The sequence below is a fragment of the Vidua chalybeata genome, chromosome 14 (assembly GCF_026979565.1).
Source record: "Vidua chalybeata isolate OUT-0048 chromosome 14, bVidCha1 merged haplotype, whole genome shotgun sequence".
Taxonomy (NCBI): domain Eukaryota; kingdom Metazoa; phylum Chordata; class Aves; order Passeriformes; family Viduidae; genus Vidua; species Vidua chalybeata.
In genome coordinates, this window is record NC_071543.1 from 11919003 (window position 1) to 11946716 (window position 27714).

The 27714-nt window shown below is 37.4% G+C and overlaps 1 protein-coding gene across 4 annotated transcripts in view; it reads left to right on the forward strand.

Moving 5' to 3' along the window:
- KLHL13 (kelch like family member 13) overlaps positions 1-27714 on the forward strand; it is an 80929-nt gene that overhangs the window by 35516 nt on the left and 17699 nt on the right. For 2 of the 4 annotated variants that reach the window (XM_053955823.1, XM_053955822.1), the window contains 3 exons: positions 21454-21595; positions 22776-22908; positions 23163-23359. In XM_053955823.1, the coding sequence (XP_053811798.1) occupies positions 21482-21595; positions 22776-22908; positions 23163-23359 (444 nt within the window). In that variant the 5' untranslated portion in view covers positions 21454-21481. Of the gene's footprint in view, positions 1-7405; positions 7486-7968; positions 8080-21453; positions 21596-22775; positions 22909-23162; positions 23360-27714 lie in introns of those variants that run through there. The other 2 variants (XM_053955824.1, XM_053955821.1) reach the window with 2 other exon arrangements.

Below are 27714 nucleotides of genomic sequence, written 5' to 3' on the forward strand. Positions count from 1 at the left end.
GGATTGGAGACATCAGAGGTGACAATGCAGTAGGAATTCCTGTGTTCAGGAAGGGTTTGTATTTTTGGCTTTTAATGAAACTGAGTCATTACAGAAGCACACAAGAGCAGTGATCAAGGCTTTGTTCTTGCCTCCCCACGCTCTTCTTCTCTTTTCATCAGGGACACTTTCTGTAGGTGTGCAGGACCACAAAAACACACTCCAGTGGATAAAGATGGTAGGATTTAGAAAATGCAAGAGGACTAACAGATTCCATATAAATAATTCAAGAATGAAAGAAAAAGCCTACAAACTTCTGCTTAAGAATATTTCCAAAAAACATTACCCAACACGTGACTCCTGTCGTTTGCAGTTTGCTGTCTGTGGTGCAGGAAATACTGAAGTCGTTCATGGCTGGTGCTCAGTCCTGGCTTCTGTTCCATTACTAAATTGTTGAATATATTTGCAGCATTTGAGTCTGATGTGTAAATGTGTTTAGGCATACTTTACTAAAATAAATTGAGCAGCCAGCAGACTATAACAGCTGTAGAGAAGTTGTTTAGAAATAAATTCTTTGTAGTTCACAGTTTGACCTAATAAAAATAACTGTTGCTTCAGACAATTATCTTCAGCAGGGTCAGTCTGGCTGCTGTGACTGTGCCTTCAGTTTTCTGTGTTGATTTATTAAATATAATCACCTGGGGAAGATGAGCCAAGTTCTCTGAATAAATTGGTGCTAATTCAAAAGCATTTCTTCTTGGTGGTGTGCTGTCAGTAGAGTACATGGACTTAGATCAAAAATTGGAAACCTTCATTAGCTCACTTTGCTTTTACCTCCTACTGAGTGTTTCAAGACCATATTTTACCTAATAAATTTTACATAACAGTAATTTACCTAAGCAAATCTGATTTTTTTTTATATTATAATCTGTGTCTTGTAATTAAGCTAACAGTGCATCTTGACAAATCTTACCTCAATTTTAGAGAAATCTCTCTCAAGAATGCACACAATAAAATGCAAGACATCCATAAGTGGCATAAAATAAAACCCACTTTCATGGTAAGAAACACACACTTCAGAATATTTGAAATATTTCTGAAACTTTGTTATGAAATATACCTGAGACAGGCTTTAATATTTTAATTAATGAATGCTTCCAAATATTTAAAGTGTGAATACTGCAGGGACTGAATTTGTGCATTTCCTGTCTCTCATTTCCTGCAAGTTTTTGGGAATCAGACTTAAGATTTGAGCAAACTTATTTTACTTAAGCAGTTTTTAAAATAGTTTATTGTGACCTTATAGGAAATGGCGTGAGTTTTTTTGAATGTTTGCTGTTGCTGAATAATTTCAGAAGTTTCAAACTTAGACTGTAAGATTTTTTTTCATTTATGAATGATGCAAAGACCAGGGTTATGGACATTGGAAGAATGTGCGAAATGGAGAAACTAATTTCTCAACATGATTCTTTCTCAGCATATTTGGTTTGTTGAAGAACTTTGGTAGTCTGAAAATCATGTGAGAATTTGAATCTCTCCTACCTGAGGTGTGTGGAAGGGAGGGGGAAGTGGCTGTGTCAGATGGAGGGTAGTATGTATTTGTCAAATATATATCAAAATAATGTATATCTATATATATATATAGTGTGTGTGTATGTATGTGTATATATATGCACACATATGCTATATACACAATCCCACATATATAGTATGCATATGTATATTTATGTATAATATTTTCACTGATTTGATGCATCCTAAAATGTTACTGCAGCAATTTCCTCATTTATACAGGAAAAAATGCTGAGTTAGTGGATAGTAAACTGTAGCACTTCTTGTTAAACACATAGGACATGCCCTGACTGCTTAACTTAGTATTTCAAGATTTGGGGATTTTTTTTTCCTATTTGAGAAAGGGCCCCACATATTGCTATAGAGACTTGACCCTGCGCTGCTTACAGCATTTTGACAGCAGGAGGGGTTGGCTGCAAACCCACTTTATCTCACTTCTTTATGCTTTATGATTGTTCCTTGTTCCTTGAGCAATCACCCCAGTTTAAAAGAATTAAATTTATTTAATAGTAACTACTTTGTAAGCATCTCTGATCCATTTATGAGATGAGATTATGGATGGATCCGTTTATTATCCATCACATGCATCTTAATGTCTACAGTACAACTGCTTCTAAAAGCTGCTGTAACTTATATCTGATGTCTGAGGGCCTTTTTATCCCCAGTTATAAAAATTTTGAGACAGCATAGCAGGTAGCAAGTCAAAGTACAGGTGTAATTGTCAGAATTGTCTTTAGCAGTTTTAAAGCTAATTTCTTAATGAAATTAAAAAAAATAATAATTCAAAGACTGTTTTTTGGTAAGATCTTTGATGTTCCTAGAAAAGTTGCCATTTCAGTAAAAGCATTGCCAGGTGCATATTGCCAATCTTTTTCTGTACTTCAGTATTTGGGGAATGTTTCAGTGTTGCTGTGAGAGGACTGCAGATGTGACTGCAGTGGTTTCCTTTGGATTCCTCCTTAGGCAAAGATTTGTTTTCCCTTCATATGAATTTTGGTATGAATATTTTGACAATATATGGTCAAAGAAATTGTATTAATTAACTGACTCATGTATAGGGCAGTACTGTCAACACCATCTTTTAATTATTCTCTTCCAGTAATTGGAACAGCTGCAGTTTAATAGACTGAAAAGCCAGAGGTAGAGGCATGAGAAGCACCCATGTGAAGTGGAAAGAGCTGAGTAAGGAAGCCAATTAAATTATCACACAGTCAGTTTTTCTTCAGTTTCTAGACTTGTGCCTTTGCAGCCATATTTAAATATCTGAAATTATTTGGATATTGAAATGATTACTGCATTTGAGCTCCATGTCTTTGGGGATATTTTGCTGGATTTTGGGGGTTCTGCTTTATTTTCTTCTCTATCAAAATGCTCTTGTGTGGTGTAGCCATCAGCTCAGCAGGCTGGTGGTTTGAAGATAAAGAAAAGATGAGAGCAATTCCTCCCTATGTGAAACTGATTTTCTGCCTTCAGTTTGGAATGAGCTCTGCTACTGCTAATATCATAAACCAGGTATTTTATCATACAACAAATGCCCATTTTAAAATGGAAACATGCTTTTGTATCAATGAATTTTTAGAACACAGGTGTGGGGGAAAAGAACCTCAGAAGTTTGAATATGTTTACTGGTCTAACCACTACCATTTTAAGGTGTTTTTCTTGTTGTTGAGTCTGGCATCTTCTCTTATATAAACACTGTATCAGTAGGAAATAGTTTGTGACACAAATATTAAGACTTTTCTGTTGTCTACATTTCTAGATGAAAATGGGAGATATACATCATACTGTCACTGTAGCTTTGACTGTTTTTCTTTCTGGAAAGCTTAAGAAGCCTGAGCTTCTGGAAGTGAGAAGACTTTTCAGGTCATGCTAGAAAGGGTTTGGAAGACCTGAGAAAGTTGTGATGTAGCATAACCCTACTTTTCACCTAGTGCTTTCGGTTCCTCTGACACCTAAGAGATGAATAAAAGGAGAGAGGTAAGTAGCCTGTTAAAGTGGAACAGCAATTTTTTAACCACAGCAAATCACTTGACTGAGCAAGTATTTTTTTCAGTTTTGTTTTTAGCAGTTTAAGAACTGAGGAAAAAAGGTAAAACTCATTATCTGTGCAAACTGATGAAAATCCAGCAACATCTCTAGAAGTTGACTTTTATTCTGCTTGGTTTTCCTACAAAAATTCAGGTGGCATTCAAAGGCTAAGAATAAATGCTTTCAGACTAGAACAGTTTATATTGCCTGGGCTCTGAAACAGCTTTCTGCCTCTGCCTTTTTCTTCTTTTTGAACAACTGTGAAGGGAAGTCTTATGGGAAATGCAGAGATGGTTTAAAAGTTTTGTTGGATGTACAGATGCCCCAGAACTGTGAACACAGTGGGCTGTAAGAGGACAATGTGTTGACAGTTGCTATGTGTGACACAACGTGGTGGCAGCTGAGCATTAGAGTTGCACAAAGGAAGGAAGAGGATATCCCCAGAAAAGGAAGAGAGTCACAAGGGACGTGGTTTTAGCTGTATTCCTGCTCTGAAGATCAGGGAGAGCTTTCAGAAGAAAAGATGCTGTGATCAGTGCCCTGGCAAGGGAACTCTGTGTGTGATTTGGTCATGTGCTTGCTGGGTGCCTGCTCTTCTCATCTGGGGCCAAATTTTGCTTGTTAATAGTGAAGCAGGATGTAGGTACAGAGTTGGAGGGAGAGGGTTAGGAAGTGCTTTCCTCTCTTATCACAAGCACTTTTCAGTCTTGTCTCTGTGGGATCAGAGCTGTGCTGCTGTTCAACCCAGTCAGTAGCTTCTGCCTTGCTTAACGTTTCAGGTCTGTAAAATGGCACCTAGGGATCTTGCCTTTGGTAGCATTATTTACTTTTTTTTCTTCTTATGCCACCTATTCCTTTCCTTTACGGCCAAGTTTTGTGCAGAAGTGTGTGATACTCTGCTCAGTGTAGCTTTGGATACACAAGCATGGAAATAGTTGCTTAAAACCCAAACACTTTCTCATCTTTTGTACATAGAATTAAGGATGTGTGGCAGACTTGGATAATAAGTAGAATATAACTTCAAGCAAGTTATAAATAGTAGATGCTTTTAATTTTGAATGTGAACTTGCTTGTGAGAAAACTACAGAAAAGCCCCTTGAATGGTCCCAAAATTATGTTTAATCTGTGCAGTTATCATGGGATTTTCAGCACTTGAGAGTTTTAAACTTAAAGCACATCTCCAGTTTGTGTGCCAAGTTGGTATGTTTTCAGAGCACTGCACTGGGAAAGTATTTTCTCAGCAAGGAGTATTCTGCACAGAGCTGTAACGCTGTTTTTGGCCCTCAAAATCCTTCATTTGAGGATGAGCAGCAAAGCTATGTAATATGAGAACAGAAAAATGTATATTCAGTGGGTGCAGCGCACTCCAGGAGATCAGATTACTTTTCCCATATTTTCAAATGTGCAGCTAAAATGTTATTTTGAAGTCTCAATTAAAATATCAGAATTATATACTGAGATGTTCTGTTGTCTTAGGAATAGTTAATGTAAAGGATAAAATGCATAATAATAGTACTTTCCTTGTGAATATGCAACCAGTCTGTGACTGTCAGGAAGAAAATGGGATTTGATTTATGTTTTTTCTCCTTATGTGTGGATAGGTGATTCATTTCTCACATGGTTGTTCTTTAGCAAGTGACAAGTATTTCCCTATTTTTAGAGTACCTGGCACTGCTACTTTCTTCAGTTCTGGATTTTCTACTTGGGCTGTTTGGTGGAGTAGTTTGTGCTGGACTTTGGGAGGAGATTTGGTTGGCAGTGCTTGGAATTCCTGTACTTTTAAAAAGATGTTTACTGTTTTTTCTGCTAAGATTTTATTTATGTTGTTTGTAGAGTAAATGGAAAAATAAGTGGAACTAGGAGCACACAAAGGAGAGCAGGTATTTGAGGACTCATGTTGCCCTCTAGAGTGAATGACATTGTTGGGGGCCAAAGTGAGAAATAACTCTGATTTCTGTGCCTGTGTGGATTGACTTCAATGTCAGTCAGTGCTTGGGAATGACTTTGTGGCTTGAGTTGGATTTTATTCTACTGATCAAAAGGGTGTTTCAGGAGTTACTTCTGAAAAAAGGGGTCCATTGATTGTCTTTAGCCTCATTCTTTTTTTTTTTTAATTTGTCATGCTGCTCTTAATAAATAAAACATGTGAAGATCTCCTTGGGGGTGGCAGAACAGTGAGACAGAGGCTTTACAAGCAGTTACCAGTTGGTTGCACTGGCTGCACAAGGTGTGAGGAAGGGAGTAACTGTGTTTGCTTATTGTATTTTAAGACACCTTCTGTATAATGGTAAATGTAAAAGCAAAGCTGAGTGTGTGAATGCAAATTAATGATTTTTTTTTTTTTACTTTGTGATTATAATAGCTGCTATTTAACGTCTTTCAACCTGATTTCTAGACCTTCAGTGCAGAGCTGGCACGAAGTACTAGTTTGTGTGTGTATGAGAGACTGGACACAGTATTGAGCAAGTGTGTAGCCAGGCATGCCTGTTGGCATGTAAATACTTGAATTCTTTTGCTAAAAGTATGACTGTGCTAAAACTGCATAGATGTTTTTGCAGGACTAGTGTTTCTTAATAGTCACAGCAAATAAACACTATTGTCATACCCAGTGATGTTTGTTCAGCATCCCAGTAGCAGCAGTTCCTGTGAAATTTGTTGCCTGGGTTAATGCTGCTCATTTGTAATTTAGAACTTCAGAGAAGTGGGAGAGAGACCCTCAATTGTTTGTCCAAGGGGTGCATCTGGTTTTGAGTGAGGTTGTCATGTGTTATTTTAATTCCTTGCCTTTGATTTTGGTAACAACTTGCCCAAAACTATTTTCAATCTATTTTCAATAATGGTGATCAGGAGCATCAATTATTCCCTGGTGATTTCATACCAAAATTGAATTTAACATTTTGAAAAACATTTTGTAACTGTGAAACCTGAAATGTTTCACTGTTACAGAACCCTATCAAAGTGTTGTTAAATGTTACTAGAATGAATAAATTCATAGACATTTATAGAAATAGCTCCTGGTTCAATTCTTTATTGCTAAGCAGCGTGACAGGGTGTTGGCTTTTTAATGAGAGGATTAAGCTGTCCTGATGAATAGAAAAATTGTCATGCTGTACAGAGACTATTCTGAAATCTGTAGACTAAATATCTTAGTGTTGATTTGGTCTGCTGTGGCAATACATTAGAGGTGATGTATTTTTTTCCTGTAAGGTAATCAGTATAGCAACATCTCTGCCTTCTTTTCCCTAGAAACCTGCTCTGCTTCTGCATAAGATGCTATTAAATTCCCCATTCCCTTTTTAATAGCTCGCCTTCCCTGCTCCCCGCTGTCGTCAGCCCCGGGAGGTCACCAAGCAGAGCCCTGAGCTGCAGAGTGGTCCCTGATGGGGACCTGCATGACCATCTGCTTCGTCAGCTCTGGAGGCAATTTGGGAGCTGCTGGGGGGGCGTTGAGAATTAGATTGTTGATAGCGTTCCTACAAAGACTGCTATTAGCAGCCTGCTAGTCTCTGCTTCTCTACTGCAGAAGACAGAGTGATATTTGTGTTCCCATATCATGTTGTAAAATGCATGAGATTTTGCTCTTCCTCCTTGGAAATGAGAATAGGAAAATGAGAGCATCCTGAACCAGAAGCTATTAGAAGAGCATGCAGAAACCTGCAGCGATTTCTGCTTTATTTTGTCTTCCTAGCTATGGATTAGAAGGACTGATTTTTGCAATGGGCTTTTTCCATAATGGCATTCTTGTATTGTTTGGTCAGAGCTTGCACAGGAGGAAAACAGGCTGCTGAATTTAGTCACTGATCTCTATTAGCCGTGGCCTAAGGCTATGCTGAGATTTATATCCCATTTGTATTGTTGCAGCTCAAAAGAAGAATGTTCAGAGGATGACAAGTGTATTCTGAGTAGGTATGTTGTTTCATTTTCATATGAAACCCATTTTTTTTTTCTGCTTCCATTGGTCAGAAATGAGGTTAATAGGAAGAGAATATAGTACAGTGCTGCAGTGTCCCTGTTAAGGTAGAACAATAGCATCAGAAACAGTACTTTAAAAATTAGCTGCTTTTATTAAATAAAGCTGCATTATGCTGGTGTGCAGAGTGCAGTCTTTTCTTTTTTTTTCTTAACATATACTGCAGTCAGTGCTTCCCTAACGAGGTGGCACTATTGTTGAGTTAGAAGGATAGAATCATCATATTGCTTTAGGGGACAGCAGGATTTAAAAGGAGATGCCTTACAGCCCTGTTTTACAGATTGGAAGCATCGGTTTAAGGGCATTGGCAGAATCATTTCCTTTTTCTTAGCAGCAGCCACTGCTGTGTCAGTAGTGTGTGGAATGGAAGTCCTAGTTGGTAGTCTGTTATGGAAACGCTGTTTACTGTTATTGTAGTACCGTGGTGACAACATGCCATTGAAATGGAAAACGAGCTCTCCTGCTATCTGGAAATTCCCAGTTCCTGTGCTTAAAACATCCAGGTCATCGCCACTTTCTCCAGCATACATGTAAGTGAGAGAAATGAGGATAATAAGGTGGGAATTCTTTTTGTGAGACTACCCTGTGGCAAAATACCCTGATACATATTAAATGACATTGGCACTCAGAATTTTATCTTGTTTGCTATGGGACCCCCCTCCCGATTTTATCCTGGATGTTTCATGATGGATGTCGTGTCAAGTCTTTCCCTTTTTGTTGAAACGTAGAGAAATTGTGCAGATTAAGCCCTATTCATAATGATACTGTGTATGTTCATTTGAAAAGTTTGTGGTGGTGTTAATTTGTGGAGCTGATCTTGAAATGACAAGTTAAGCTTTGAGGCTGGCAGGCTTTCTATATAGTGTATATGTGAACATTTCCTGCTTCTGACTATTTCGTTTGGAAATTGAGCTTGAAATCACCTGCTGTATTGTATTGCACTTTTGTTCGTGTGAGTTCTTGTAGAGGTGGAATCATCCTGCTTTGGTCTTGTTTTATTCTTTAAACTCTTAGCTTTAATACAAATTGAATGTCTTTATTAAAAAGTTACAATAAATGCTTATAACATAAATTTGAATCATTCATATCTGAATACTTTCATAGTTATAAAGGTTGTCAGTATAAAGTAGCTTCACAATGTGCCTTTGTCTTGCCAAATCCTGATGCAGCTTTTGTTCACCTTTTGTTGCTGTGAGTTCTGTGTTAGCATATACAGGTGGCTTTTTTTTCCTTCTCTGAAATAAAACTATGAAGCTCAGGGTACTGAATTCTTTCTGCCTTTGTTTAAGGAAAGCAGCTCTTCCAAAAGGAGGAAGAGTTGCTTTAAAATGCACAGGTAGCAGTGTAGGTGACTTTTCTATCTGGAAATTGCTGTAAAGGCTACTACTTTCCAATAAAATTCCAGCCCAATACCTACAATATTAATACTTCTAAGCTTGTATTGTCTGCTTACAGATAGGCTTTTGCTTCAGCTACAGTAGGTACATGCTGTAAGAGAGAGGTGCACAGGTCCTCTAAATGTCTTTTTTTTTATTGTTGCTGAGCGTGGCATTGTTATGGTGGGGCTGAAAGGATCCAGCGCCATGTGCATGGTCACTATTGTTCTCGGGCAGAAAGGCTGGGGGAACAAACCTGGCTGTGCAAAACCTGTGCTGGGCACGCTCACATTTAAGATTAATTAATCTTATGAAAAGATGTGGATGTGCTTCAGTCTTTTTATAGAAAGCATCAAATATACTTAAGGCTACCAAAAGAGAAGGTTTTTCCTATAAATTGTTACCTATTCTGAGTTGTTAAAAAATATGACTTAAATATAAGGCAAGTATCATGATGATAAGAGTTATGAGACCTTTGAATCTATTTCAGGGAAACAGGGTCATTAGTGTTTTATCTTATGGTGTTGTTTTTAAACTGTAGAGTCTTAAATGCAAGAAAAATCAGTCTGAAAACCAGTCTGATGTCTCTGCTGCTGAAAGGGAGCATTTATTTTGTGCATTGCCTTTAAAGTGCTAATCTTAACCCTGAGAATGCTCCAGCCTTTGTGATGGGAATCTGTGGCTGATTATCTCAGTATTTTGAAAGTATGAGCAGGTTTAGTGATCATGTTTAAACTGTATGATGCTCAGCTTATCTGGAGCATGAGAAATATGTGATCAGCAGCCTTAATCATCTCTTGATAATGAGTCAATGTATCTCAATGTTTATGAAGACATTTCTTTATTGGCACACAGACCTGACATTAGGAGGACTCATATATCTAAAGCTAAAATTATTCATGTGTTTTAGTATAAAGAATGAGAAATGTGACAAAATGGCACCTATTTCATTAGGCAATATAAATCAACTAATTAAAAAATCTCTTGTAATTCAGGTTGGCCAGTAAAAAAGGTGATTGGATTAATTACCTTCATTGTAGCGATAACAGTAAATTTGATACTGTTTTATATAATCTGATGTTTTTCTGATAACTTTTCTGTTGTAAGTAGTACTCTGCACACTGGCAAAGAGCTTATGTTTTGAGTAAAGGGTTGAGGAATAAGTGGTGTGTGAAATGGAACACATATTGACGTAACGTAAATGGCCATAAAACTCTAGGATTCACAGATGAACGCTTTGTTACTAAATATTTTGGATCTAGGGTATACAAAGGTATGATTGAGCTTTTAATCCCTTTGATACTTGACATCTAAATCTTATAAAATAGGGGCTTCAGTGTACTTTGGAATGCAAAGTAGGAAGGTCTTAAAAGTGGTTTTTTTTCCCTTGTATTTAAAATGAAATTCCAGTTTTTCAGGTTCCTCTAATAAAGCTGACCTTAGCTTTAAGAACTTCTTCCTGCTTATGATTTACAAGTGACATTATCTAGAGATTAAACTGATGATCAAGATGCATAGATTTTATTAGAGTTTTTTAGTCTGTGTACCTGATAGCTGAACTCTGCCTCAGTTTCCCTGTCTCAAAATGCTGAAACTGGTGGTTGTGAGCAGGTTTGGCTTCTTGGATGAAGCACCAATATACCAAGTGCCACTGCAAAATGTTGGCTGTCCTGCAGCTGTGCAGGCTTAGCTCAGTGTGTGCTGGAGAAGTTTGTGGTGGTTGCTGATGGGGGAAAATGAGTGTGAGGAGCTCGTCTCGCAGAGTTCTGTGCCGTGGGGAGCTTGTGGCTGGGTAGTACCTGAAATGAAGGACCTGCAGGAGCTGAGGTGTGATGAGTTTGCAGGTGAGGACATGGTTCTGTCACTGGGAAGTCTGCTTGGTTTGCAGGATCTGGTACCCCTTTCCTGACAATGGGAAGGAGCAGAAGGGGCTTGCTGCCTCTTGGCTGGTGGATTTCTATACCACCAGTTATTTATCAGGGATATTTTCAGGACATCCTGACTGCAGAGAGGTAACTCTTCACTTTATACAGAGGGCCAAGGGATGAGGAAGGCACACATTCCCTGACTGCTGGTGAAACTGATCCAGAGTAGCTTGGACTTTCCCCCAAGCTGGAGAGATCCAGTGACTTTGCTTAGGGAAAATTAGGCTTTATTGGACTTGGAAGACTGGCATGTGCCAATATATGTAGGTGTAGGGCAGCTGGCTTAGTACACGAGTTAGGAATGCAGCTGTGGGTACATGCACACGCCTTTGTCAGGCTGCATTTTCTTTCGTGGCACTTATTTTGCTGAGGTTTAGAATATAGATGCAGTTTGTCAAACATGGTGAAAGCTGTTACAGCAAGCTTATGCACCACTAGTCAAATCATATTCATATTTGTGGTTGTGTTGACTACGTGGAGAGAGACCTACGTGACTTCATATATTAGGTGGACAGTTTCAGCAAGTGACTAAGAGGAAAGGAGAAAGTGAATAGCACTTGAAAAAGTGGTGTCCCATGGCATCATGGCTGTTATTTAACATGACTGCCAAATGTTTAAAAACAGAAAAAGCAACAGTGACTGACATAAGCAGAGGTTAAGAATTAAAGCAGTACTACAGTGAGGGTGAAGAACAGTTCTGAATTAACAGCTTTGAGGCATAAAGGAACATGAGTCCCACTTCCTGTTCATGGTGCACGGCATCTCATGCATTAAGAACTAAGAGAATTCTTTCTTATTTGCACCAGTAATGTCTTTTTTTTTTTGTTTTTTAAATTGTGCACATCTTCCATTAGTATAAATGGAAGAGAAGTTTTTGGAAACTGGGGAGATTAAAGTGTTATGATGAACATCTACAAAGAATTCAATAATGCAAAAATTCTATTTGCAAAAACACTTTACAAAAGATTGTTCTATTACGGTTATGTCATGAAAGAATATTCTTAGCTGGTTTTTAGAAAGTTAAATGTTCAATAAAGTGGTTTTAGTCACCTGCATGCCAATTTTAAAGATAAGTAAAATAGAAGAATTCTTATTTCAGTATAATCCACTTGTAATCTTAGTGCCTTCTATCCTTTGACATGGAATAGTATTAAATGGAAAGTATCCTTTGCATGTGTTTTTATAAATAAATGACTAATATTAGGAGAAATAAACAAATGTGGTATTCCAAATGTATTGCTATCAAAGGGTTTACTACGCAGTCTATCCTGAGCCATGTGGTTATAAAATTTGTCTGATAGGAAATGCTTTGCTGTAATGGAAATCAGTTACTGTGCAGAAAAGTAGAATAAATTCTTAATACTCTGGAGTAAGCAGCATTAGTTTTAGCTGCTTATATTGGTTATACAGGTTAATGCTTTTGTGTCTTCTTCCAACTATCTGCTTTGCTCTACAATGAGCTCTTTAATCTGTGCTATACAGTGATAGACACTTAAATGGGAAAAGGTGTGTGTGTGTGTTTAATTCATCAGACCATCTGCATTACTTCTCTTTGGTGAGACCATCCTATGTGTGTCTGCTGCCTTCAAAAGTCATTTTTTAGGAAATGAACCCTTTTGTTGCGCTCCTGAGAATTTGACAGACTACACGAAATTCACACGCACCTGTCTTTGGCAACATTTCCATTTTGTGACATTGCTTCCTAGATATTTCAAATTTCAACATGTTGAAAGTCAATATGCAGCTCACCTCAAATATGTTTTAAACTGATCTGACAATACATGCAAAAACATGAATTGGATAAGTGGGGAGTAGAAGAGGCTTGCATCATACTAGTAGGAGAATGCTTCTAATCCCCGAAATTTTGTGTATAGAGTTCTCCTTTGTGCCTGTTGATATTGCTTCTGCTCTTTATATAATAGGTATTTCAATAGACTATTCTAAGTCTGAAATTTCATTCATACAGCAAATTTCATTGCTGTAATAAACTGATAAAAATGAGAAAAAACATCCAACTTGTTTATCATGAAGTCTCCCGGGGCTACTGTTTTTTCTGGGGAGACTTTATAGGGGATGATGTGGCCTAGAGGTCCCCAAAATTACACACTTCTCCTTACACAGCAGGCTGTTGCAATATTGACATTGTGTTGTGACATGGTAAAGCATCTTTATTGAATTATCTAGAATATGTTGCTTAGCCTGTTCTGCCAGCATGTCAGTTCTGCCAGTTTGTTATTTTTGCCATTATTTCTTTGTTAAGGTGAAAAAATCTTGTTCTCCAGTCACATCTTACTCATTGACTTTTCTAGTGTTAAGTGGTATTTTCTGTTGACATTTGGATGGGGCTGCCTATGGATTTTCAAAAAGTGCTTGGTGAATATCCAGATTTTAAAATAGTAGTTGCTTGTTCTAAATAGCAATAATGGGAATTGTAGTGTAGTAATGTGTAGCTATCACACTAAAGTGGAAGTGTGCATCTGTGTTACTGCCGTAATATTTTGTCCAGCAGTGACAAAGATTGTATCAATGTCTAAATTGCAATTGTTTTTTCATGGGACGAACAAGTCACATGCCCCTCTTATCTGGCATGCATAGATTTAAAAGTTTTATCACATAGGGGAAAAATATTTTACAATTGACAGTAATTAATGCCCCTCTACATCCTCTCCAGCAGACTGCATAAAGGAATGCTAAAACATCTGTGAGAAGTGACAGAGCAAGAGGAATGGTAAATAAGAATCCAACCCCTAGAGTCAGAATCTTACTGACTTTTAAGTTATCAGAATTAGTCTGACCAGTATGTAGGGAAAAAAACCTCTAGCACTCTTGAAAGGAGTAGTTCCTAATTTGGTTACAGGACTACAATGGGATGTGTATTCTATGACCAAATATTGAAAGTGCAGGTGCCTCCTTAGACTTGTATTTGTCTCTAAGGAGCCATTCTGTTAACTTACTAATTTCTGTGTGTGAAAACTAAGGACACATGAGGTACAGCTGTAATCTGCTGGTGTGTGCAGAATGGTTTTTGTGTTTTGTAATACACAGGAAGTATTAAGCTGCCTAGTCAAAATTCTTGTTTAACTCTTGAGTACTTAAGACCAAATATAAAGAGCAGAAAATACATGCAGTGTTAGTCCAGCCTTACCTATGGAATCTCATTTCTATTTTACCTTTTTCAACATTACGGGAATAAAATAGTTCTCTTTATGTAGAAAAGCTACAAAATGTGTATTTCCTTGATTTTTGTTTCTAATAGCAGGAATCAACAGACAAACACCAACTTTGGCAAAAAGTTGTTAGCGAACTGTTTCTAATTTAGCATCATTAAACAATGCGAGTCTGCAGAGTTAAGCTACGAATGGCTCAATGAATGCAAACCCTTTGTCAAACAGATAAATGTGGATGTGATGCTAAGGCTCCCAGAGAGATTAAATGCTGTTAGGAACAAAAGCTTTATAGCAGTGACTGAGCCAAATATTGCTTTGTTTCTGTGGAAAACAAATTTGAATTAACCAGCGGGCTGTAATTATGCTGCAAACAGCTTGAGACCTGTGATTGTTTAGTTGTTTAAGAAGGAGTTTTGAAGAGAATATTTTCTGTGTGCATATTCTTGGGAAATCATACCAAAACAGTTGATGTTGCTCAGTCCTTTTCTGCTGGCTTTGTGGCAACTGATCTTCTGCTGGCTTTGGTCACAGTGTGGCCTTACTAGAAAGTGATACAAAAAGGTTTAAGTTATGTTGGGAGTATCTTTGTTTCTGTGTTCTCCTACTTGCCATTGAGATCCACTGGTGCTGGGAACAGTGACAATGTCTTCGGTCACCTGAGTGTTTGTAGTAGCTCTCATCATTTCTGTTGATGTGTGCTTGGACACAATATGGTAATTGTATGTTGAAGTCCTAAGAGACTTGACTATATTTAAAAAAAAAAGGAAAGGTTAAGGCTTGACATTTAACGTCTCCAAAACGTTGCTTCTAGAAATAGCTTCACCTGGAGCCTGACTGTGGTTAAGCACATGTCATTGTCCCTGTCCTTCAAGTGAGGTTGTGGTTGTTCCCCTTTGTAGCCTTGCTGCCTCTGCTGATGGTGCTGGCAGAGCTGCTCAGGCTACATTGCTTCTGTACTGACTTCACCTTCTTCAGCTGGTCACTGCAACGAGCATCTTGTGCTGTGAGTGTGTCAGAACAGCAGGCAAAGCTGGTGCACTGCCTGCCTCTGCCCGTCAGTGTGTGCCCACAAATGACCTTCGTCCTCTCTGCTGGTTTTGGGGGTTTGCAAGTCCTGTATCCTCATCTGCTTTCCTTGGCCAGAGCCTTGTCAAAGTAAAAACCCACTTCTCACTGCTTTGGTCTATTGTATAGAGCCAGTTTTTATGTTCTCTTTTACAGAACACCCTCGGTTTAGAGGAAAGGTGGAAAATGGGGCACCTATTTGCTTTTTAATTTAAGAAACAGTGAGTTTTACTTTGTACCTTTCTCCTGGAGTGGAGATTTAAAAGAGCTCAGTATGAAGTTACTAAGCAAATATTTTTAAATGTTCAGCTGCTAGTGCTGCCCATCTAATGTATGGAAAAGATCAGGTGTAAAAAGTGAAATATTAAAGTATAAATATCAGAGCATTGTCCAAAGTGAGCAGTATTTGTCACTAGCAGCCATTAGCTATTTTAGGAGGTTGCATTCACAGTAGTTACAGTGCAATGATAATTCACTTGAGGCAGAAGGTCTGTAAACTTCTGGTTGTGGTGGCCTCTTTCAAGTGAACAGAATTAAATAGCATTTTAAACAAAGTCAGTAGCCTGATAAATACAAGGTGTTTTTAGTTTCAGCAGCAGCCTCAAGTTCATCTAATAAAAATTTGGTCTTTAAACTGTCCAGTAAAAACAGTGACATGTGAAGCCAATAGTGTAGGACAACTGGTCATAGTGATAAAGGACAAAAAGACATGATTCCCACTCCTAATGCACTGTGTGTGTCACAGAGGTGATCCATGCAAAGCAATTTAGGTCCTGCCTTCCAGTGTTGTTCTTGTGTTCATGTTCCATTTGGCTCTTGAGCAGCAGCAATGGCAGTTCCTGTGTGCCCCAAACTGAAGTTTGAACCTGCTCCTTGGTCTGTGGAGAGGAGTTAATTTCCTATGTCAACCTATTGTAACAAAAATTACCTTTTCTCTTCCTTTTCTCTCCTAGCTGGAGTCATGTATCTGTTTTAAAATATGAACTTGCATTTCCTATAGAAACTTTTTTGTAATAAGAAATCATTAGCAGTTGATAGAAGCTAGTTAGTTTTACTGGGTTGCTGATACCATAAGAGAATTAAATTAGAAATTCTTGATAAAAAGTAGTAATAAAAGGAAGAGATGTTATTTTAGGGGAGGACAAGTATAAAAGTAACTTCTTTGCCTGAATAAAGGATTTCTTGAAATTGTATGAGTAGAAGCTATGGAATGGAAGTGTGAAATACCACAATTGCATAATTTTTTTCATCTACATTATATTAATATTTGAATTTCTTAAAAAATATGATGAGATTTTCTTGAATACAATGCTGCCCTATCCGTTCTGCTTACTGAGCTCCAAGGTGGCCAGGTGCTTTGTTGGGGAATTCCTAAATTCATTACTCAGGAAGTTGGAAAAGCTGTTCATAATGGGAAGACAGCAATATAGTCAGTATTTTTTTTTTTTAAGAACCTAAGCTTACTTAAATACTCTTTGGCAGATTATGCATGCCAATTAAAAATTACTGTATTTTTATATAGCAAATGAAATTTTTGTTGTATTTCACTGTTTTTCACTTTTAATTAATAGGTTCATTAGCGAATTACATGCATAGGTGCATGCATAGGATAGCCCTGGGATGTACCAGGGTTGTTTTTTTTATTTTTTTTTTTTTTTTGATAGGTCATAAAATCATAAAGATTTGGCCTGCAATAAGAATAACATAATATGAAATTGAAATGTCTGTCTGTGTTACCTGATAAATACCAGAGTCCTGACACATGCCAGGGGTGATTGCACCAGGAGCCATTTTACCAGTGACCAGAACATTTGTGGTCATGGTTCTTTGAACAGTAATTTGACAGAGAAAATAAGGTTAGAGTCCTTTCAAAAATGAGCTATTGAGCTCTGCCGAATTAAGAACTCGGTCTCTGGCCGATCTGGCTTTGGCAAAGCTTTTATTGAGTTATGTAAAGACTGGGTTTTAAATAAATTGGAGAACATGCACTCTAAAATATCTGTAACTGTAGGCTGATGTCCTTACTTTGTTTTCAAAGAGTTTCTACAATAGTCTGAAAAATAGATGAATGGATTACTGATGGAAATGAACAAATCCTTAATAATATTCTTAGTTGCCTTGTTCCTGGTGCATCAGAATAAACTTGACTACTTCTGAAGAAAACATCATAATAGAATATTGGTTTATTTCATTTGTGCCACTAAGCTCTACAAAATGGCAACTGCATGACTTGAATATTCTAGTTGAGAATAAATTCTGTCACAATTTTCAAAGATCTTTGCATATCATCCATCACTTGGATGCCTCTGAACTGTTTTAACAGGTTAATACTTGCTAAGTGGTTTAGAAAGCAATTTGCCTCTGTGAATCATGTTGTAATTCCAGCCAGTGAAATCTGTCAGTATTTGCTGGAAAGTTAAAGCATGTTAATATCCATATAATGAACACTCTGTATTTCATCACTACAAAAATATCAGTTGGAAGTACTTGGAGGATTAACTTGGAGTCATGAGAAAAGCACATTTGGTTGTAGCCTCTAGGAAAAAACTGTGCTGTACTTGAAAGAATCAACATGCGGTTAGAAAGAAAATTCTGATTCTACCTACTTTGTGATAGCAACTAATTAACCTCTGGCACCTTTCTCTGAGCTGCAAGCCACTGCTTCCCAGAGGTTGCAGGAAGTCAGGCAGCTCCTCTGCCTCCCTCTTGCAGTGTTAATATTAATTTCACATTCAACTCCAACGTTCCCTGGTCTTACTACTGTGATGTTCAACCCTCTCCAGACCAAGTGTGTGTGTTGAAGGTGGTTTTAACATCCACATTTAGAGCAGCTTGTTATGAATTCTCACTATGTGCTACTGTAGTTTTAACTTCTTTTAACTTTTATTTCCTAACTTTTTAAAACTCTGGTTAAAAATGGTACTGCTGTACTTCTTGTTTAATGATTTCTATTGATCAGAACAATAGAATTAATTAGAAAGTGAATTAACTTTCTCCTTTGGTAGTATGCTTAATTGTGATATACTGTACTTAAAGTAAAAAAAAAAAAATCAATATGTTTATCTTCATTACTATTGAGTTAATGATAGTGCTTAGTAGACCTGTGTTAATAAATGTAAATAATGCCTTTGGTAGGTGTCCAAAGAAGCCAGATGTACTTACTGTGGTTTTCTTGGGAAGTCAGTTGGTCATTGGGCACATTTCCCATCTGTTCTGGGTGTGAATGGCAGAGTTATTTCTGAATCTTAATGTTACAGCCCCTGCAACAGAAGCTACATTCTGAATTCTTTAAGATTTTGTTGCAGGATTCATGATGCAATGCTTGGGTTTTGCTCTTTGTGTATTGCTGCTAACACAGAGCTTAAGCACTGTTGCAATTTCACTTTGTCTTACAAAGACAGGTTCTTCGTGGTGTGTGGAGATAAATGCTGAGCTGCTACCAAGCCAGTGACAAAGGCAGAATTTGTGGTCGCTCTGGGAGTGCTCTTTCCCTGTTGGTGAATGTCACAGGGTTGGGATTCAGGAGATCAGTGCCTAATTGCCAGGTGTTATTGCTGACTTGCTTTGGAACTTCTGCCAAACCCAGCTCCTGAATGTCACTTTCTGCAGAAGGGAGAGGGTGCTCAGCCCTCCAGAGCTGTTAAGCTGTAGTGGTGTATTTAACAACAACAAATCAAACAAAAATCCCCAAGTCCCCACAAAGAAACAAAAACCCACATTGCCTTATTTTTTGGTCATAGTTGTTTAGATATGAGTCAAAACCCATATAGCATTAATATAATCTGCTTGTCTTTATTTACCTGGAATCATACACAGACAAGGTTTAGGACTAGAATTGTAAAAGTTATACTCTGGTGAATTTTTATAGTGTGGAATTTTCAGTTTTTAATGCCTCATTCACATGTGCAAGTTTCTGTCCATACGTAACAGCAAATGTGGAAGAGAAATGGTGAAAATCTTTTCTGCAGAAGAACTTCAGGTGGTGAGCTGCTGAGCTTATGTGTGTGATAGAGAACTAACTGCTCATTATATATTGAAAATCAGGTAGAGAACTGCTTACAGCCACACCAGGCATATCAAATGTCTACTTTTAGGTATTGCAAGTATTTTCATATTTATTATATCCTCTCTGTTGACTGTGCAGTTTTGACAAGGCATTGTGTTCTATAGAGGATGACCTATAGAGAGCAGAGCTATGGGAAGTTGTGTGTCATGTTCAGAAGAATGCTTCCATTATCCCAGCCGTTCTTGGAATAAATGAATCATGCTCAAGGTCTTTGCCTTCATTTGTAAAACTTATGAATTATGCTGTCTGTCAGGAAGTCAAGTAGTGATGTGGCAAACATGGTAAAATGCCCACTCCAAACAGTCAGGGAGGTTGGTTTACTTGTCTATTTCTTTTCATAATGATTTTAAATTATGTGTTCACTTTCTATTTTCTTCCAAGTTCAGAGAAACTATTTTAAATACTCCTTCATGTAACATCTATCTGATCTGACATTTTGGGAAGATGCTTCAAGAGCAAAGAGTCAGATTCATGCTTGTTGAATCTGTTGTTCTTCACACCCACGCTTGCAAGTCTCCCCACATTATTTTGTATTTCTTCTTAGGAAGACATGTACAAATTTAGAGACTAGATGTCCTTTGAAATTATGTAACTCTCTTGCCTCCATGTGATTGTATGAAAACTGAAATAAACAGAACTCAGCAAACCCAAAACACCCTAGAACCGAGTGAAAAAATATTTTGGGTCGTGATGTGTTGCATAGTTGTATTTGTTGGATACAGAGATAGTCTGGAGAGCCCTTTTCTAAGGTATACCCTGTAAACTTTGTTTAAATGACTCTGGACTTGTTTTATAAAATACAGATAATTGTGTTTCAAAAATAGCACAAATCTTGCATGCTGCAGTTCATCCACATTAGTTTACTCAGCTGAGTACATTAGAAGTCACAGCTGTTTGGATGTACCCTTGCTCCTACAATGTTATGTCTGTGTGCATAAAATCTCACTGTTTCAAACCCATGTACGCTGTTGAATGGTGAATTTGTTTTGAATATGTTTTCGTAGCTGACCTTTTGTACTCATGGCTTTGAGCAAGGCACATCAATGCTTTGAGGGTAATATGTGAGTTTCAGAAAGTGCTCTCCACGGTCTTTGTACCTGAAGAAGGTGGGGGTAAATGTTTTTTTTTTTAAAGTAAATGATGAAATTATTTTTTTCCACAAATTCCTAATGTGTCCTTACATTATGATCATAATCAAAACTGGGGAAAAGGCGGGAATTTAAGCACATTCTTGTTACTTCAAGTAATTTCTGAAACTAGTTTGAAGGCCAATGATTTAACCTGCATGTTTAAAATCTGGAAAATTTTCTGTATCTGAAATTTGCAGCAATTATGTCAAACAGCTATAAGTCTTTGAGATATGGAGATACTTGATTAACAATGGAGATGCCCTCTTCTGTGGATTAATAGCTTATGTTTGCTAATTAAAATTGTGTACATATTCATTATACCTCTTATACAGGCTCATAGGTAGAACATTAGATCACAGAAATTACAGAAACTAGTTGTTGCTAATATTTCTGTAGAAGAATTTTATTTACATTGTATAGTAATTACAGGTTAGCATAGTTAGGCTCTCAGATGTACCCTAATTTATATCTGAAGATTAAAATAGTAGGCTAGTAATACTGCAGTAATTCTTTAACAATTCTACCTAAAATTAGCTCGTCCTATCTAGATTTGGACAGTAATTGCTTGGAATCAAATCTTAAATTAAAATTATGAAGTGTTTGCCTGGACAGTAGCAGAATACTGGATATCATATCCTAAAGGAATTCTAATTGTGTGTTTCTAAAAGCAGGTTAAAAACTCCAACTGCAGCTTGAAACTCCATGATGTGTATTTTCTATTATGAATAATCATGCATGGATGAGGTAATGCAAGCTGTAAGAATGAAAATACTTTTTTTTAATATTACACTTAGAGTTTCAATGTTTCACCAGTTTGGCAAGGAAAACTATGATGCTTGATTTTGGAAACCAGATGAAACCTCTATAAAAATCCTACAATACTGGATTGTAGAAATAACATAGCGTGCAAGTGTCTAAATCAAGGAGCTCGGGATGGAAGGAAAAGAAAAAACTTACAAGCCAAAAAGCAGTTATGCCTTTTTAGAGACTGTTAACGCTTCACTTTCTTGAATTAGCTGAAGGGAACCACAAAGGACTGATTGTTTCCTGCTGATTTTTTTTCCTGTAGCCTCTGTGCTGTTACATTTCATCCCAGAAGACTGTGGGTTTAGAACAAAAGATCACTGAATGAAAATGACTTTGGGCTTAAGGTTTCTCTGTTCCAATTTCCTTAGATCCCTGGTGGAAGAGGAGGATCCTCATATGAAAGTGTCTCTTGGTAGCAGCGATATGGGCGTCTCTGCCCATCTGCAGTCTTCGAAGACAGGAACCACCAGATTTTTCACCAGCAATACTCACAGTTCTGTGGTATTACAGGTAATGAAATATTCTTATGCCTGTATTGAGCTGTACTGAGAATTTTGGCCGTTCAAAGCAATGTGTCCACTCAATAGATTTTATTAGTCTAGTAATTCCTATAAAGCCTCAAAAACTCTCATGTTCTTGTGCTGTCAATGCCCACAAGCAAGCATTGCTTGGGACTTGGTTTCCTGTGAGAGAGAGACTTAGCTTTTAGCAGCAGCTTGGAAAAAAAACCTGGCCTTTTCCTGGGGTCATGTCCCAGTCCACTCTCAAGTTCTTAGAGGTAACAAGTTTTAAACTCTGAGATGACAGCTGTATCAAAGAAGCCCACTTAAATATCATTATTTAATTACGTTAGGCATGTCCCTAAGATGGCAGAGCCCTGCCAGTTTTGGTGTAATGCCCTGTGCTGGGTCTGACTATGGCACTACTGTGTGGTAAAACATTATAGAGACAATATTTACATTCTTGCTAGTATTAGAAAAATACCAGCTTGAAGGAAAACGTTTTATGTTTGAGTTTCTGTTCCGCAGTGAATGAAGGAGAGTATTTCATCCATCCTCCACTATACACAACCAGGCACATCTTTGGAAGAAATCTTGCTCTAGGATGCTGCTGTAGATTATTTTATTTTTTATTACAGTTAGATGTTATAAGTACTTCAGATGTATAATGGGAACTTATTTGGGGGTTTTTTAGCATGTCGCTGTGGTAACAAATTTGATAATCACAGAACCAGGTAACAGCTTTCCTATCAGGTCACAGACTTTTGCAGCCTGGTAGGTTGCAAACCCCTTAAATTGCTGTGGAACAGAATTATATCTAGAATGCATATGTGACCAGAAGGCGTAGGTCCAAAAAAGATAGCAGTCCCTACCTGAAACAGCTGCAAAATAAACTCCTTCCTGAAAAGAACTTAATTATTTGAATAAAACTACTTTCTAAGGCCCGATGTATTTGGCATTCATCAGCTGTATCTGGAAAATAATGATTATCCTGCTTGTTTTCAATGAATACTAATCATTGAATATATTACAGATAATGGTTTTAAGATGACAAATTATTTCTTTGTCACTTTTTTGGACCTACACTACACATGTACATAACAGTAAATAAATATTTACATAGGGGAAATAAGAGATTCCAACTCTCCTCCCAAATCCAAGGGATGCTTTGCATTGTGCTTTTCCTGCAGGGTTTTGACCAGCTGCGAGTGGAAGGTTTGCTCTGTGATGTGACGCTCGTTCCTGGAGATGGTGATGAGGTGTTCCCTGTCCACAGAGCAATGATGGCTTCTGCAAGTGATTACTTCAAGGCCATGTTCACAGGTGGTGTTTTTATTAAAGCCATGTACTGCTGTCTCCAAATTGCTCTCATTCAGACACTGAGACACAAGTTCAGTGCTGTGTGTGAATCAGTCCAGGACTGGAAACAACACTGTGGACTAAACATCTCTCTCTACTGTGGCATATGGGGTTTTAAAATTAAATTTTAAAGTTATATTTTAATTATATCTAAATTTATGAAATAATTTCAACCCTATTGAAATGCTAATTTACATTTACCTGCATGTCTATTTCAGGAGGAATGAAGGAACAAGATTTAATGTGCATTAAGCTCCATGGGGTGAACAAAATAGGCCTAAAGAAGATCATTGATTTCATCTATACTGCAAAACTTTCCCTTAACATGGACAACCTTCAGGACACTCTGGAAGCTGCCAGTTTTTTGCAGATTTTACCCGTTTTGGACTTCTGTAAAGTATTTCTTATCTCTGGGGTAAGACTATTTGTTTCCCATTTACAATGTTTAAGGCCTTGGTATGTAGTTTTGTTTTTTCTTCTGTAATGATACTGACTTAGGTAATAATCAAAGTTATGTCTAAAACTTGCCATTATTCATAGCTTAGATTCACAGACAGCAAATTTGCTTTATGGTTTCCTTGAAAAACTTGGGTTTTTTCTGAGTAGTAGATATGGCATGAGTTTGATAGAAATGTTTTACCACGTTGAAATTCTTCCCTTACATGTCTGATTTGAGATGTTTCAGGGTCTCCCTGCATGACTGCACTCACTTTAGCATTAGTCTGCTTGCTGCATTCATTAGGTGTGCTTCAGTTATAGTCACTTTATTCCTGTGTTTACAGCCCTTCCATCTCAATGGGGTGCAGTTACCTGTTTTCTGTCTCTAACACAGAATAAAAGCAATACCCAGATAGGATCTCTCAGTACCTTTCCTGTCCTGCCAGCAGTGAGGAGCACCTGCTCTGTGGGGCTGTAGAGCAGCAGTGGTGCAAGAGCAGCTCTGCCTGGAGAGACACTCTGCAGTTATTTCTAATGTTCACTGGAGGTTTTCTAATGTTGATGTTAAATGCTTATATATCTCACTAGAACTCTGACTTTAACAGGTGTGTTCCACACAAATGAAAGAATTACTTGGAAATTAGCTTTTTGATTCTGTAGTGGGAAGTAAAGAAGCAGGTATTCCTGTTGCTCTGCAGAGTACAGGCTTAGAAATGTGACCTCCCTTACTGAAAATATGTACCAGGATTCATGCAAACCAGAGGACTCTAAGCTGGTAATAACAGCAATTTGTTTCCTATGATGTGTAAGAGATATTCAGGCTTGATAATGCCATTTTGCTTTTAATTTGGAGATATTTTCTAACTGACCAGTTGTCTGATAATGTTGTGATAATGTTTCATTAAGCTTAATACTCTTCAACCCTACCCCACCTATTTTATCTTGCTCAGTGTTTTTTTAACCTCCAAAATGATGCCTCTCCAGGTTTGACATTACTGTAAATACCAACTTGGAAAAAGGTCTTGGTGGTTTTTCAATGAGGTATTTGAAAAGGGCTCCTTCTGATGGGAGCTGTGCCCTGGGGACACTGTGGTGGCCTTTCCCCTTTCTGGGTAGGGCAGCTCCTTGTTTATTTTGCTTTGTTAAGGAAAGAACTTTTTTTCATATTGAATCGTGTTATTGTTTAAAATGCTCATTCTCTGAAAGTATGTTCACTTGTGATGTTGACTCAGTCACTGTTTTTGTTCCAATAAGAAATATCTTGTTTGATACTGCATTTCATTTTCAAAGAATGAGGGAGACTTTATTAATTCTCTTAATTTTATTGGGATTTTTTGGGGGAATACTTTCATTCAAACCAATGTCTAAGGGGACAAAATCTCATTCATGTGTAGCTGTAGAGGAAGTACAAAACTGAGATTGTTCTGTTAGCCTAGTTATGTTCTTAACATCCTTATATAAAGAATTTTTGAATGACCTTACTTCTAAAATTGTTGAAACAAGAGTTGGTGAGCAAAAGAGCTTCTTTTTGAAGGAGCATTTCTGTAATTTAAATGAATATTCTGAGCAAGTATTGAGCTTATTTTTACTGAAGTTAGCTGGCTTGAGAGCTGAGGTAACCATTCCCAGACAAATGCTTAATTGTCTTTGAATTGTCTGGGGAGTCCATTATTAAAGAGATTATAGAAGTCAGTTTATGTAAGGCATAATGTAATTGTGTACTTCATAAGAGGGTATTGGAAATATTTACAAAGAAAAACCAAAGCTTAAGGTAACAGCTTAATTTGTGTAACAAAAATAACAAGACCTTCAAAGAACAGTATCTGTTGTAGCTGACTTGAAAGTGTTTTTTTAATTTGCTCTGCATTTACACCCCTCCTGTCAAGTAACCCATTGCTCTGATTATCTTTGCTCTGCAACCAAACAGACTCTCAGAGAAACAGTGGAATACTTCCTAAGGTGTTTTCAGTCTTATTTGTTACTATTGCTTTTCAACAATTATAGCTGTACAATAGACTAGGACTACTCTCATGTTCACATCTAACTGAGCTGTAATGTAAATAAAATTCATAAAAATGCCGTGGAAATGTTTTCAGAGTAGTGAATTCTAGACAAAACACTGATTTTGCAAAAGTAGCTGCAATGTACAAAATAGAGAAAAATGAGAAACTTACCCAAGTGAATTACAGCACTTAGGAAAATTACAGAGTAATGGGGAAAGGGTTGTTGCACTGTAATTAAAGAAGACATTTCCAAACACTGAAAATTAATGTCTTGGATGTACCTACAAAAAAAAAAATTTGTTCCTTCTATAATTTGGTGCTTTACACTTTTGTAACTATTAGGATATAGTGAAATACTGAGGGCTTAATACTTGGAAGTTGTGTCTTGTCAAAAAAACTTGGTTGTCTTAGGATGGAGCAAGTTAATCTGTTTTGTGGGAGTGTGGGATCTAACCCTGGGACCAGCTCTGACAGCCACCAGAAATTTGACTTTATACTGTAGGGGTACAATGGATTCTGTTTTCTGAACTGGTCAAATTTCTGTGCTGTTTTTTCTGGGCTTCTGTCAGTGGAAGCCCATAGGAAAGTTGAGGGTTTCAGGGGTGTTTGCTCTTTTAAACTTTGACCCTTTGAAGCACTGCATTAAGTGCTTCAGTGTCTGACAGTCATTGAAACAAAACAAAGTTAGACACCTGATTTGTTTTGTGCTACTGGGTTTGAGGGCTTGATCTTTTTGTGCATGCTGCTTTTCCTGAGCTGCTCTCCGAGGCTCTCATACTTGCAATCATTTTGCTGTGTCCAGTTTTGTAGTATTTTATAGTCAGTTAAGTTTTTATGAGAGCTTGGGAAGTGGATGCTACAAAATTTCAAAGAATTAAGTGAACTGCTCTCAAGAAAGTACTTTGGCTTTTGCTTTGGGTTTTTCAGGCTGTTGTAACATGGTGCTGTGCTTGACCTTTCTTTTTTGAAAAGCTTTTTAGTATTTTCTGCGACTTCTCTTTTGTAATGAGCAATTACAATGAGTAATGTGAGTGAGCAGCTCTGCTCAGTAGTGAAAGTCCATGTAAAATAGGATTTATTTAACTGAAATTCTCAACTCCTTGTGGAGCTGCTTAGCTGTTTGAATGTTTATGTCTTTTAGCTCTTTTCTTGTGAGTATTTTTACTTGTTATTGGATACACTGTACAGTGTATATATTTTCACCTGATATTTCCATTCCTCCTGTTCACTTCAGTGGGATTTCCAGAGTAGCAGTTCCTTCTTTTCGTTGAAAAGCTCCTGCTTGACTGACTTCCACACAGAACCATAGCAGAAGTCAAACTTCTAAAAAACCAAAAAACCCCCAATGTTTGGGTAACTGAAGTATTTATTTAAATAACATTATTGTACTGAACTCTGTCCCATTTTGAATATTCAAGTAGAAGTAGCTATAGCATTTCTTTCTGTTGAAGGATTATTTTTTTGGCTCAGGATTTAAGAATCTCTAGAATATATATTTTTATGACTTTTAAGTCTTTGCAATATAATTTGCCCTGGTACATTGATTATTATCTTAGAACACAGTAAAGAGGGTAACAGTAATTTTGCAAGAAAAGTAGCATTTAAGACAATATTTAATATGGCACCCTGATTTGAGGTGAGTGGGGAAATTTGTTAGTGAGTGAAACATAGTGCACAATTTCATAAGCATAATGGGAAGTATTTGCAATCATATATGAAAAAAACCCCAACACTGAGTGCAGTCCAGTCCCAGTGGATTAATAAAGGCAGTATAAAGTCAATTTTCCAAGAATCAGGAGTTGACTGGAAGCTGCTGATCATCAGTCATTAACAGTGTGTAATGTGTCAATAAATTTTTCAAATGTAAGAAGTCCAGGAATGTGCTCAGTTGCATAGATTTACAGTGTAACATAATTAGGGTAATTCAGAACTCAGTGCACTCTGGGCACTTGATAAGTGGCAGCCAGTCAGCAGTAGCTCCAAATCTTCATTGCATCCTGAACATGTGCCAGTGGCACAGAACCTGTACAGGTTTTGCTTTGATCTTTTAAGTTCAAGCGTGCCTTTCCTGTATGCAATAATTTCTGCCTGTCTACTTTGATGTGGAGGAAGTGCTGCATCTCTCTAGTTTGGTGCCAGACAATGTATTCCAAAGTGATTTTTAAATACAGTAACTATATAGCAAGAGTTAAGCTTTGTGGTATACTGCAAGTTAGCTGTTTGTGAAGGGGTGATTTTTCCATTGCTTTATTTTGTAATACAAGTCGGAAGAAATTTTGGAAGAAATTCCACTAGACAGGTTGCTCAGAACCCCATCCAGCCTGGCCTT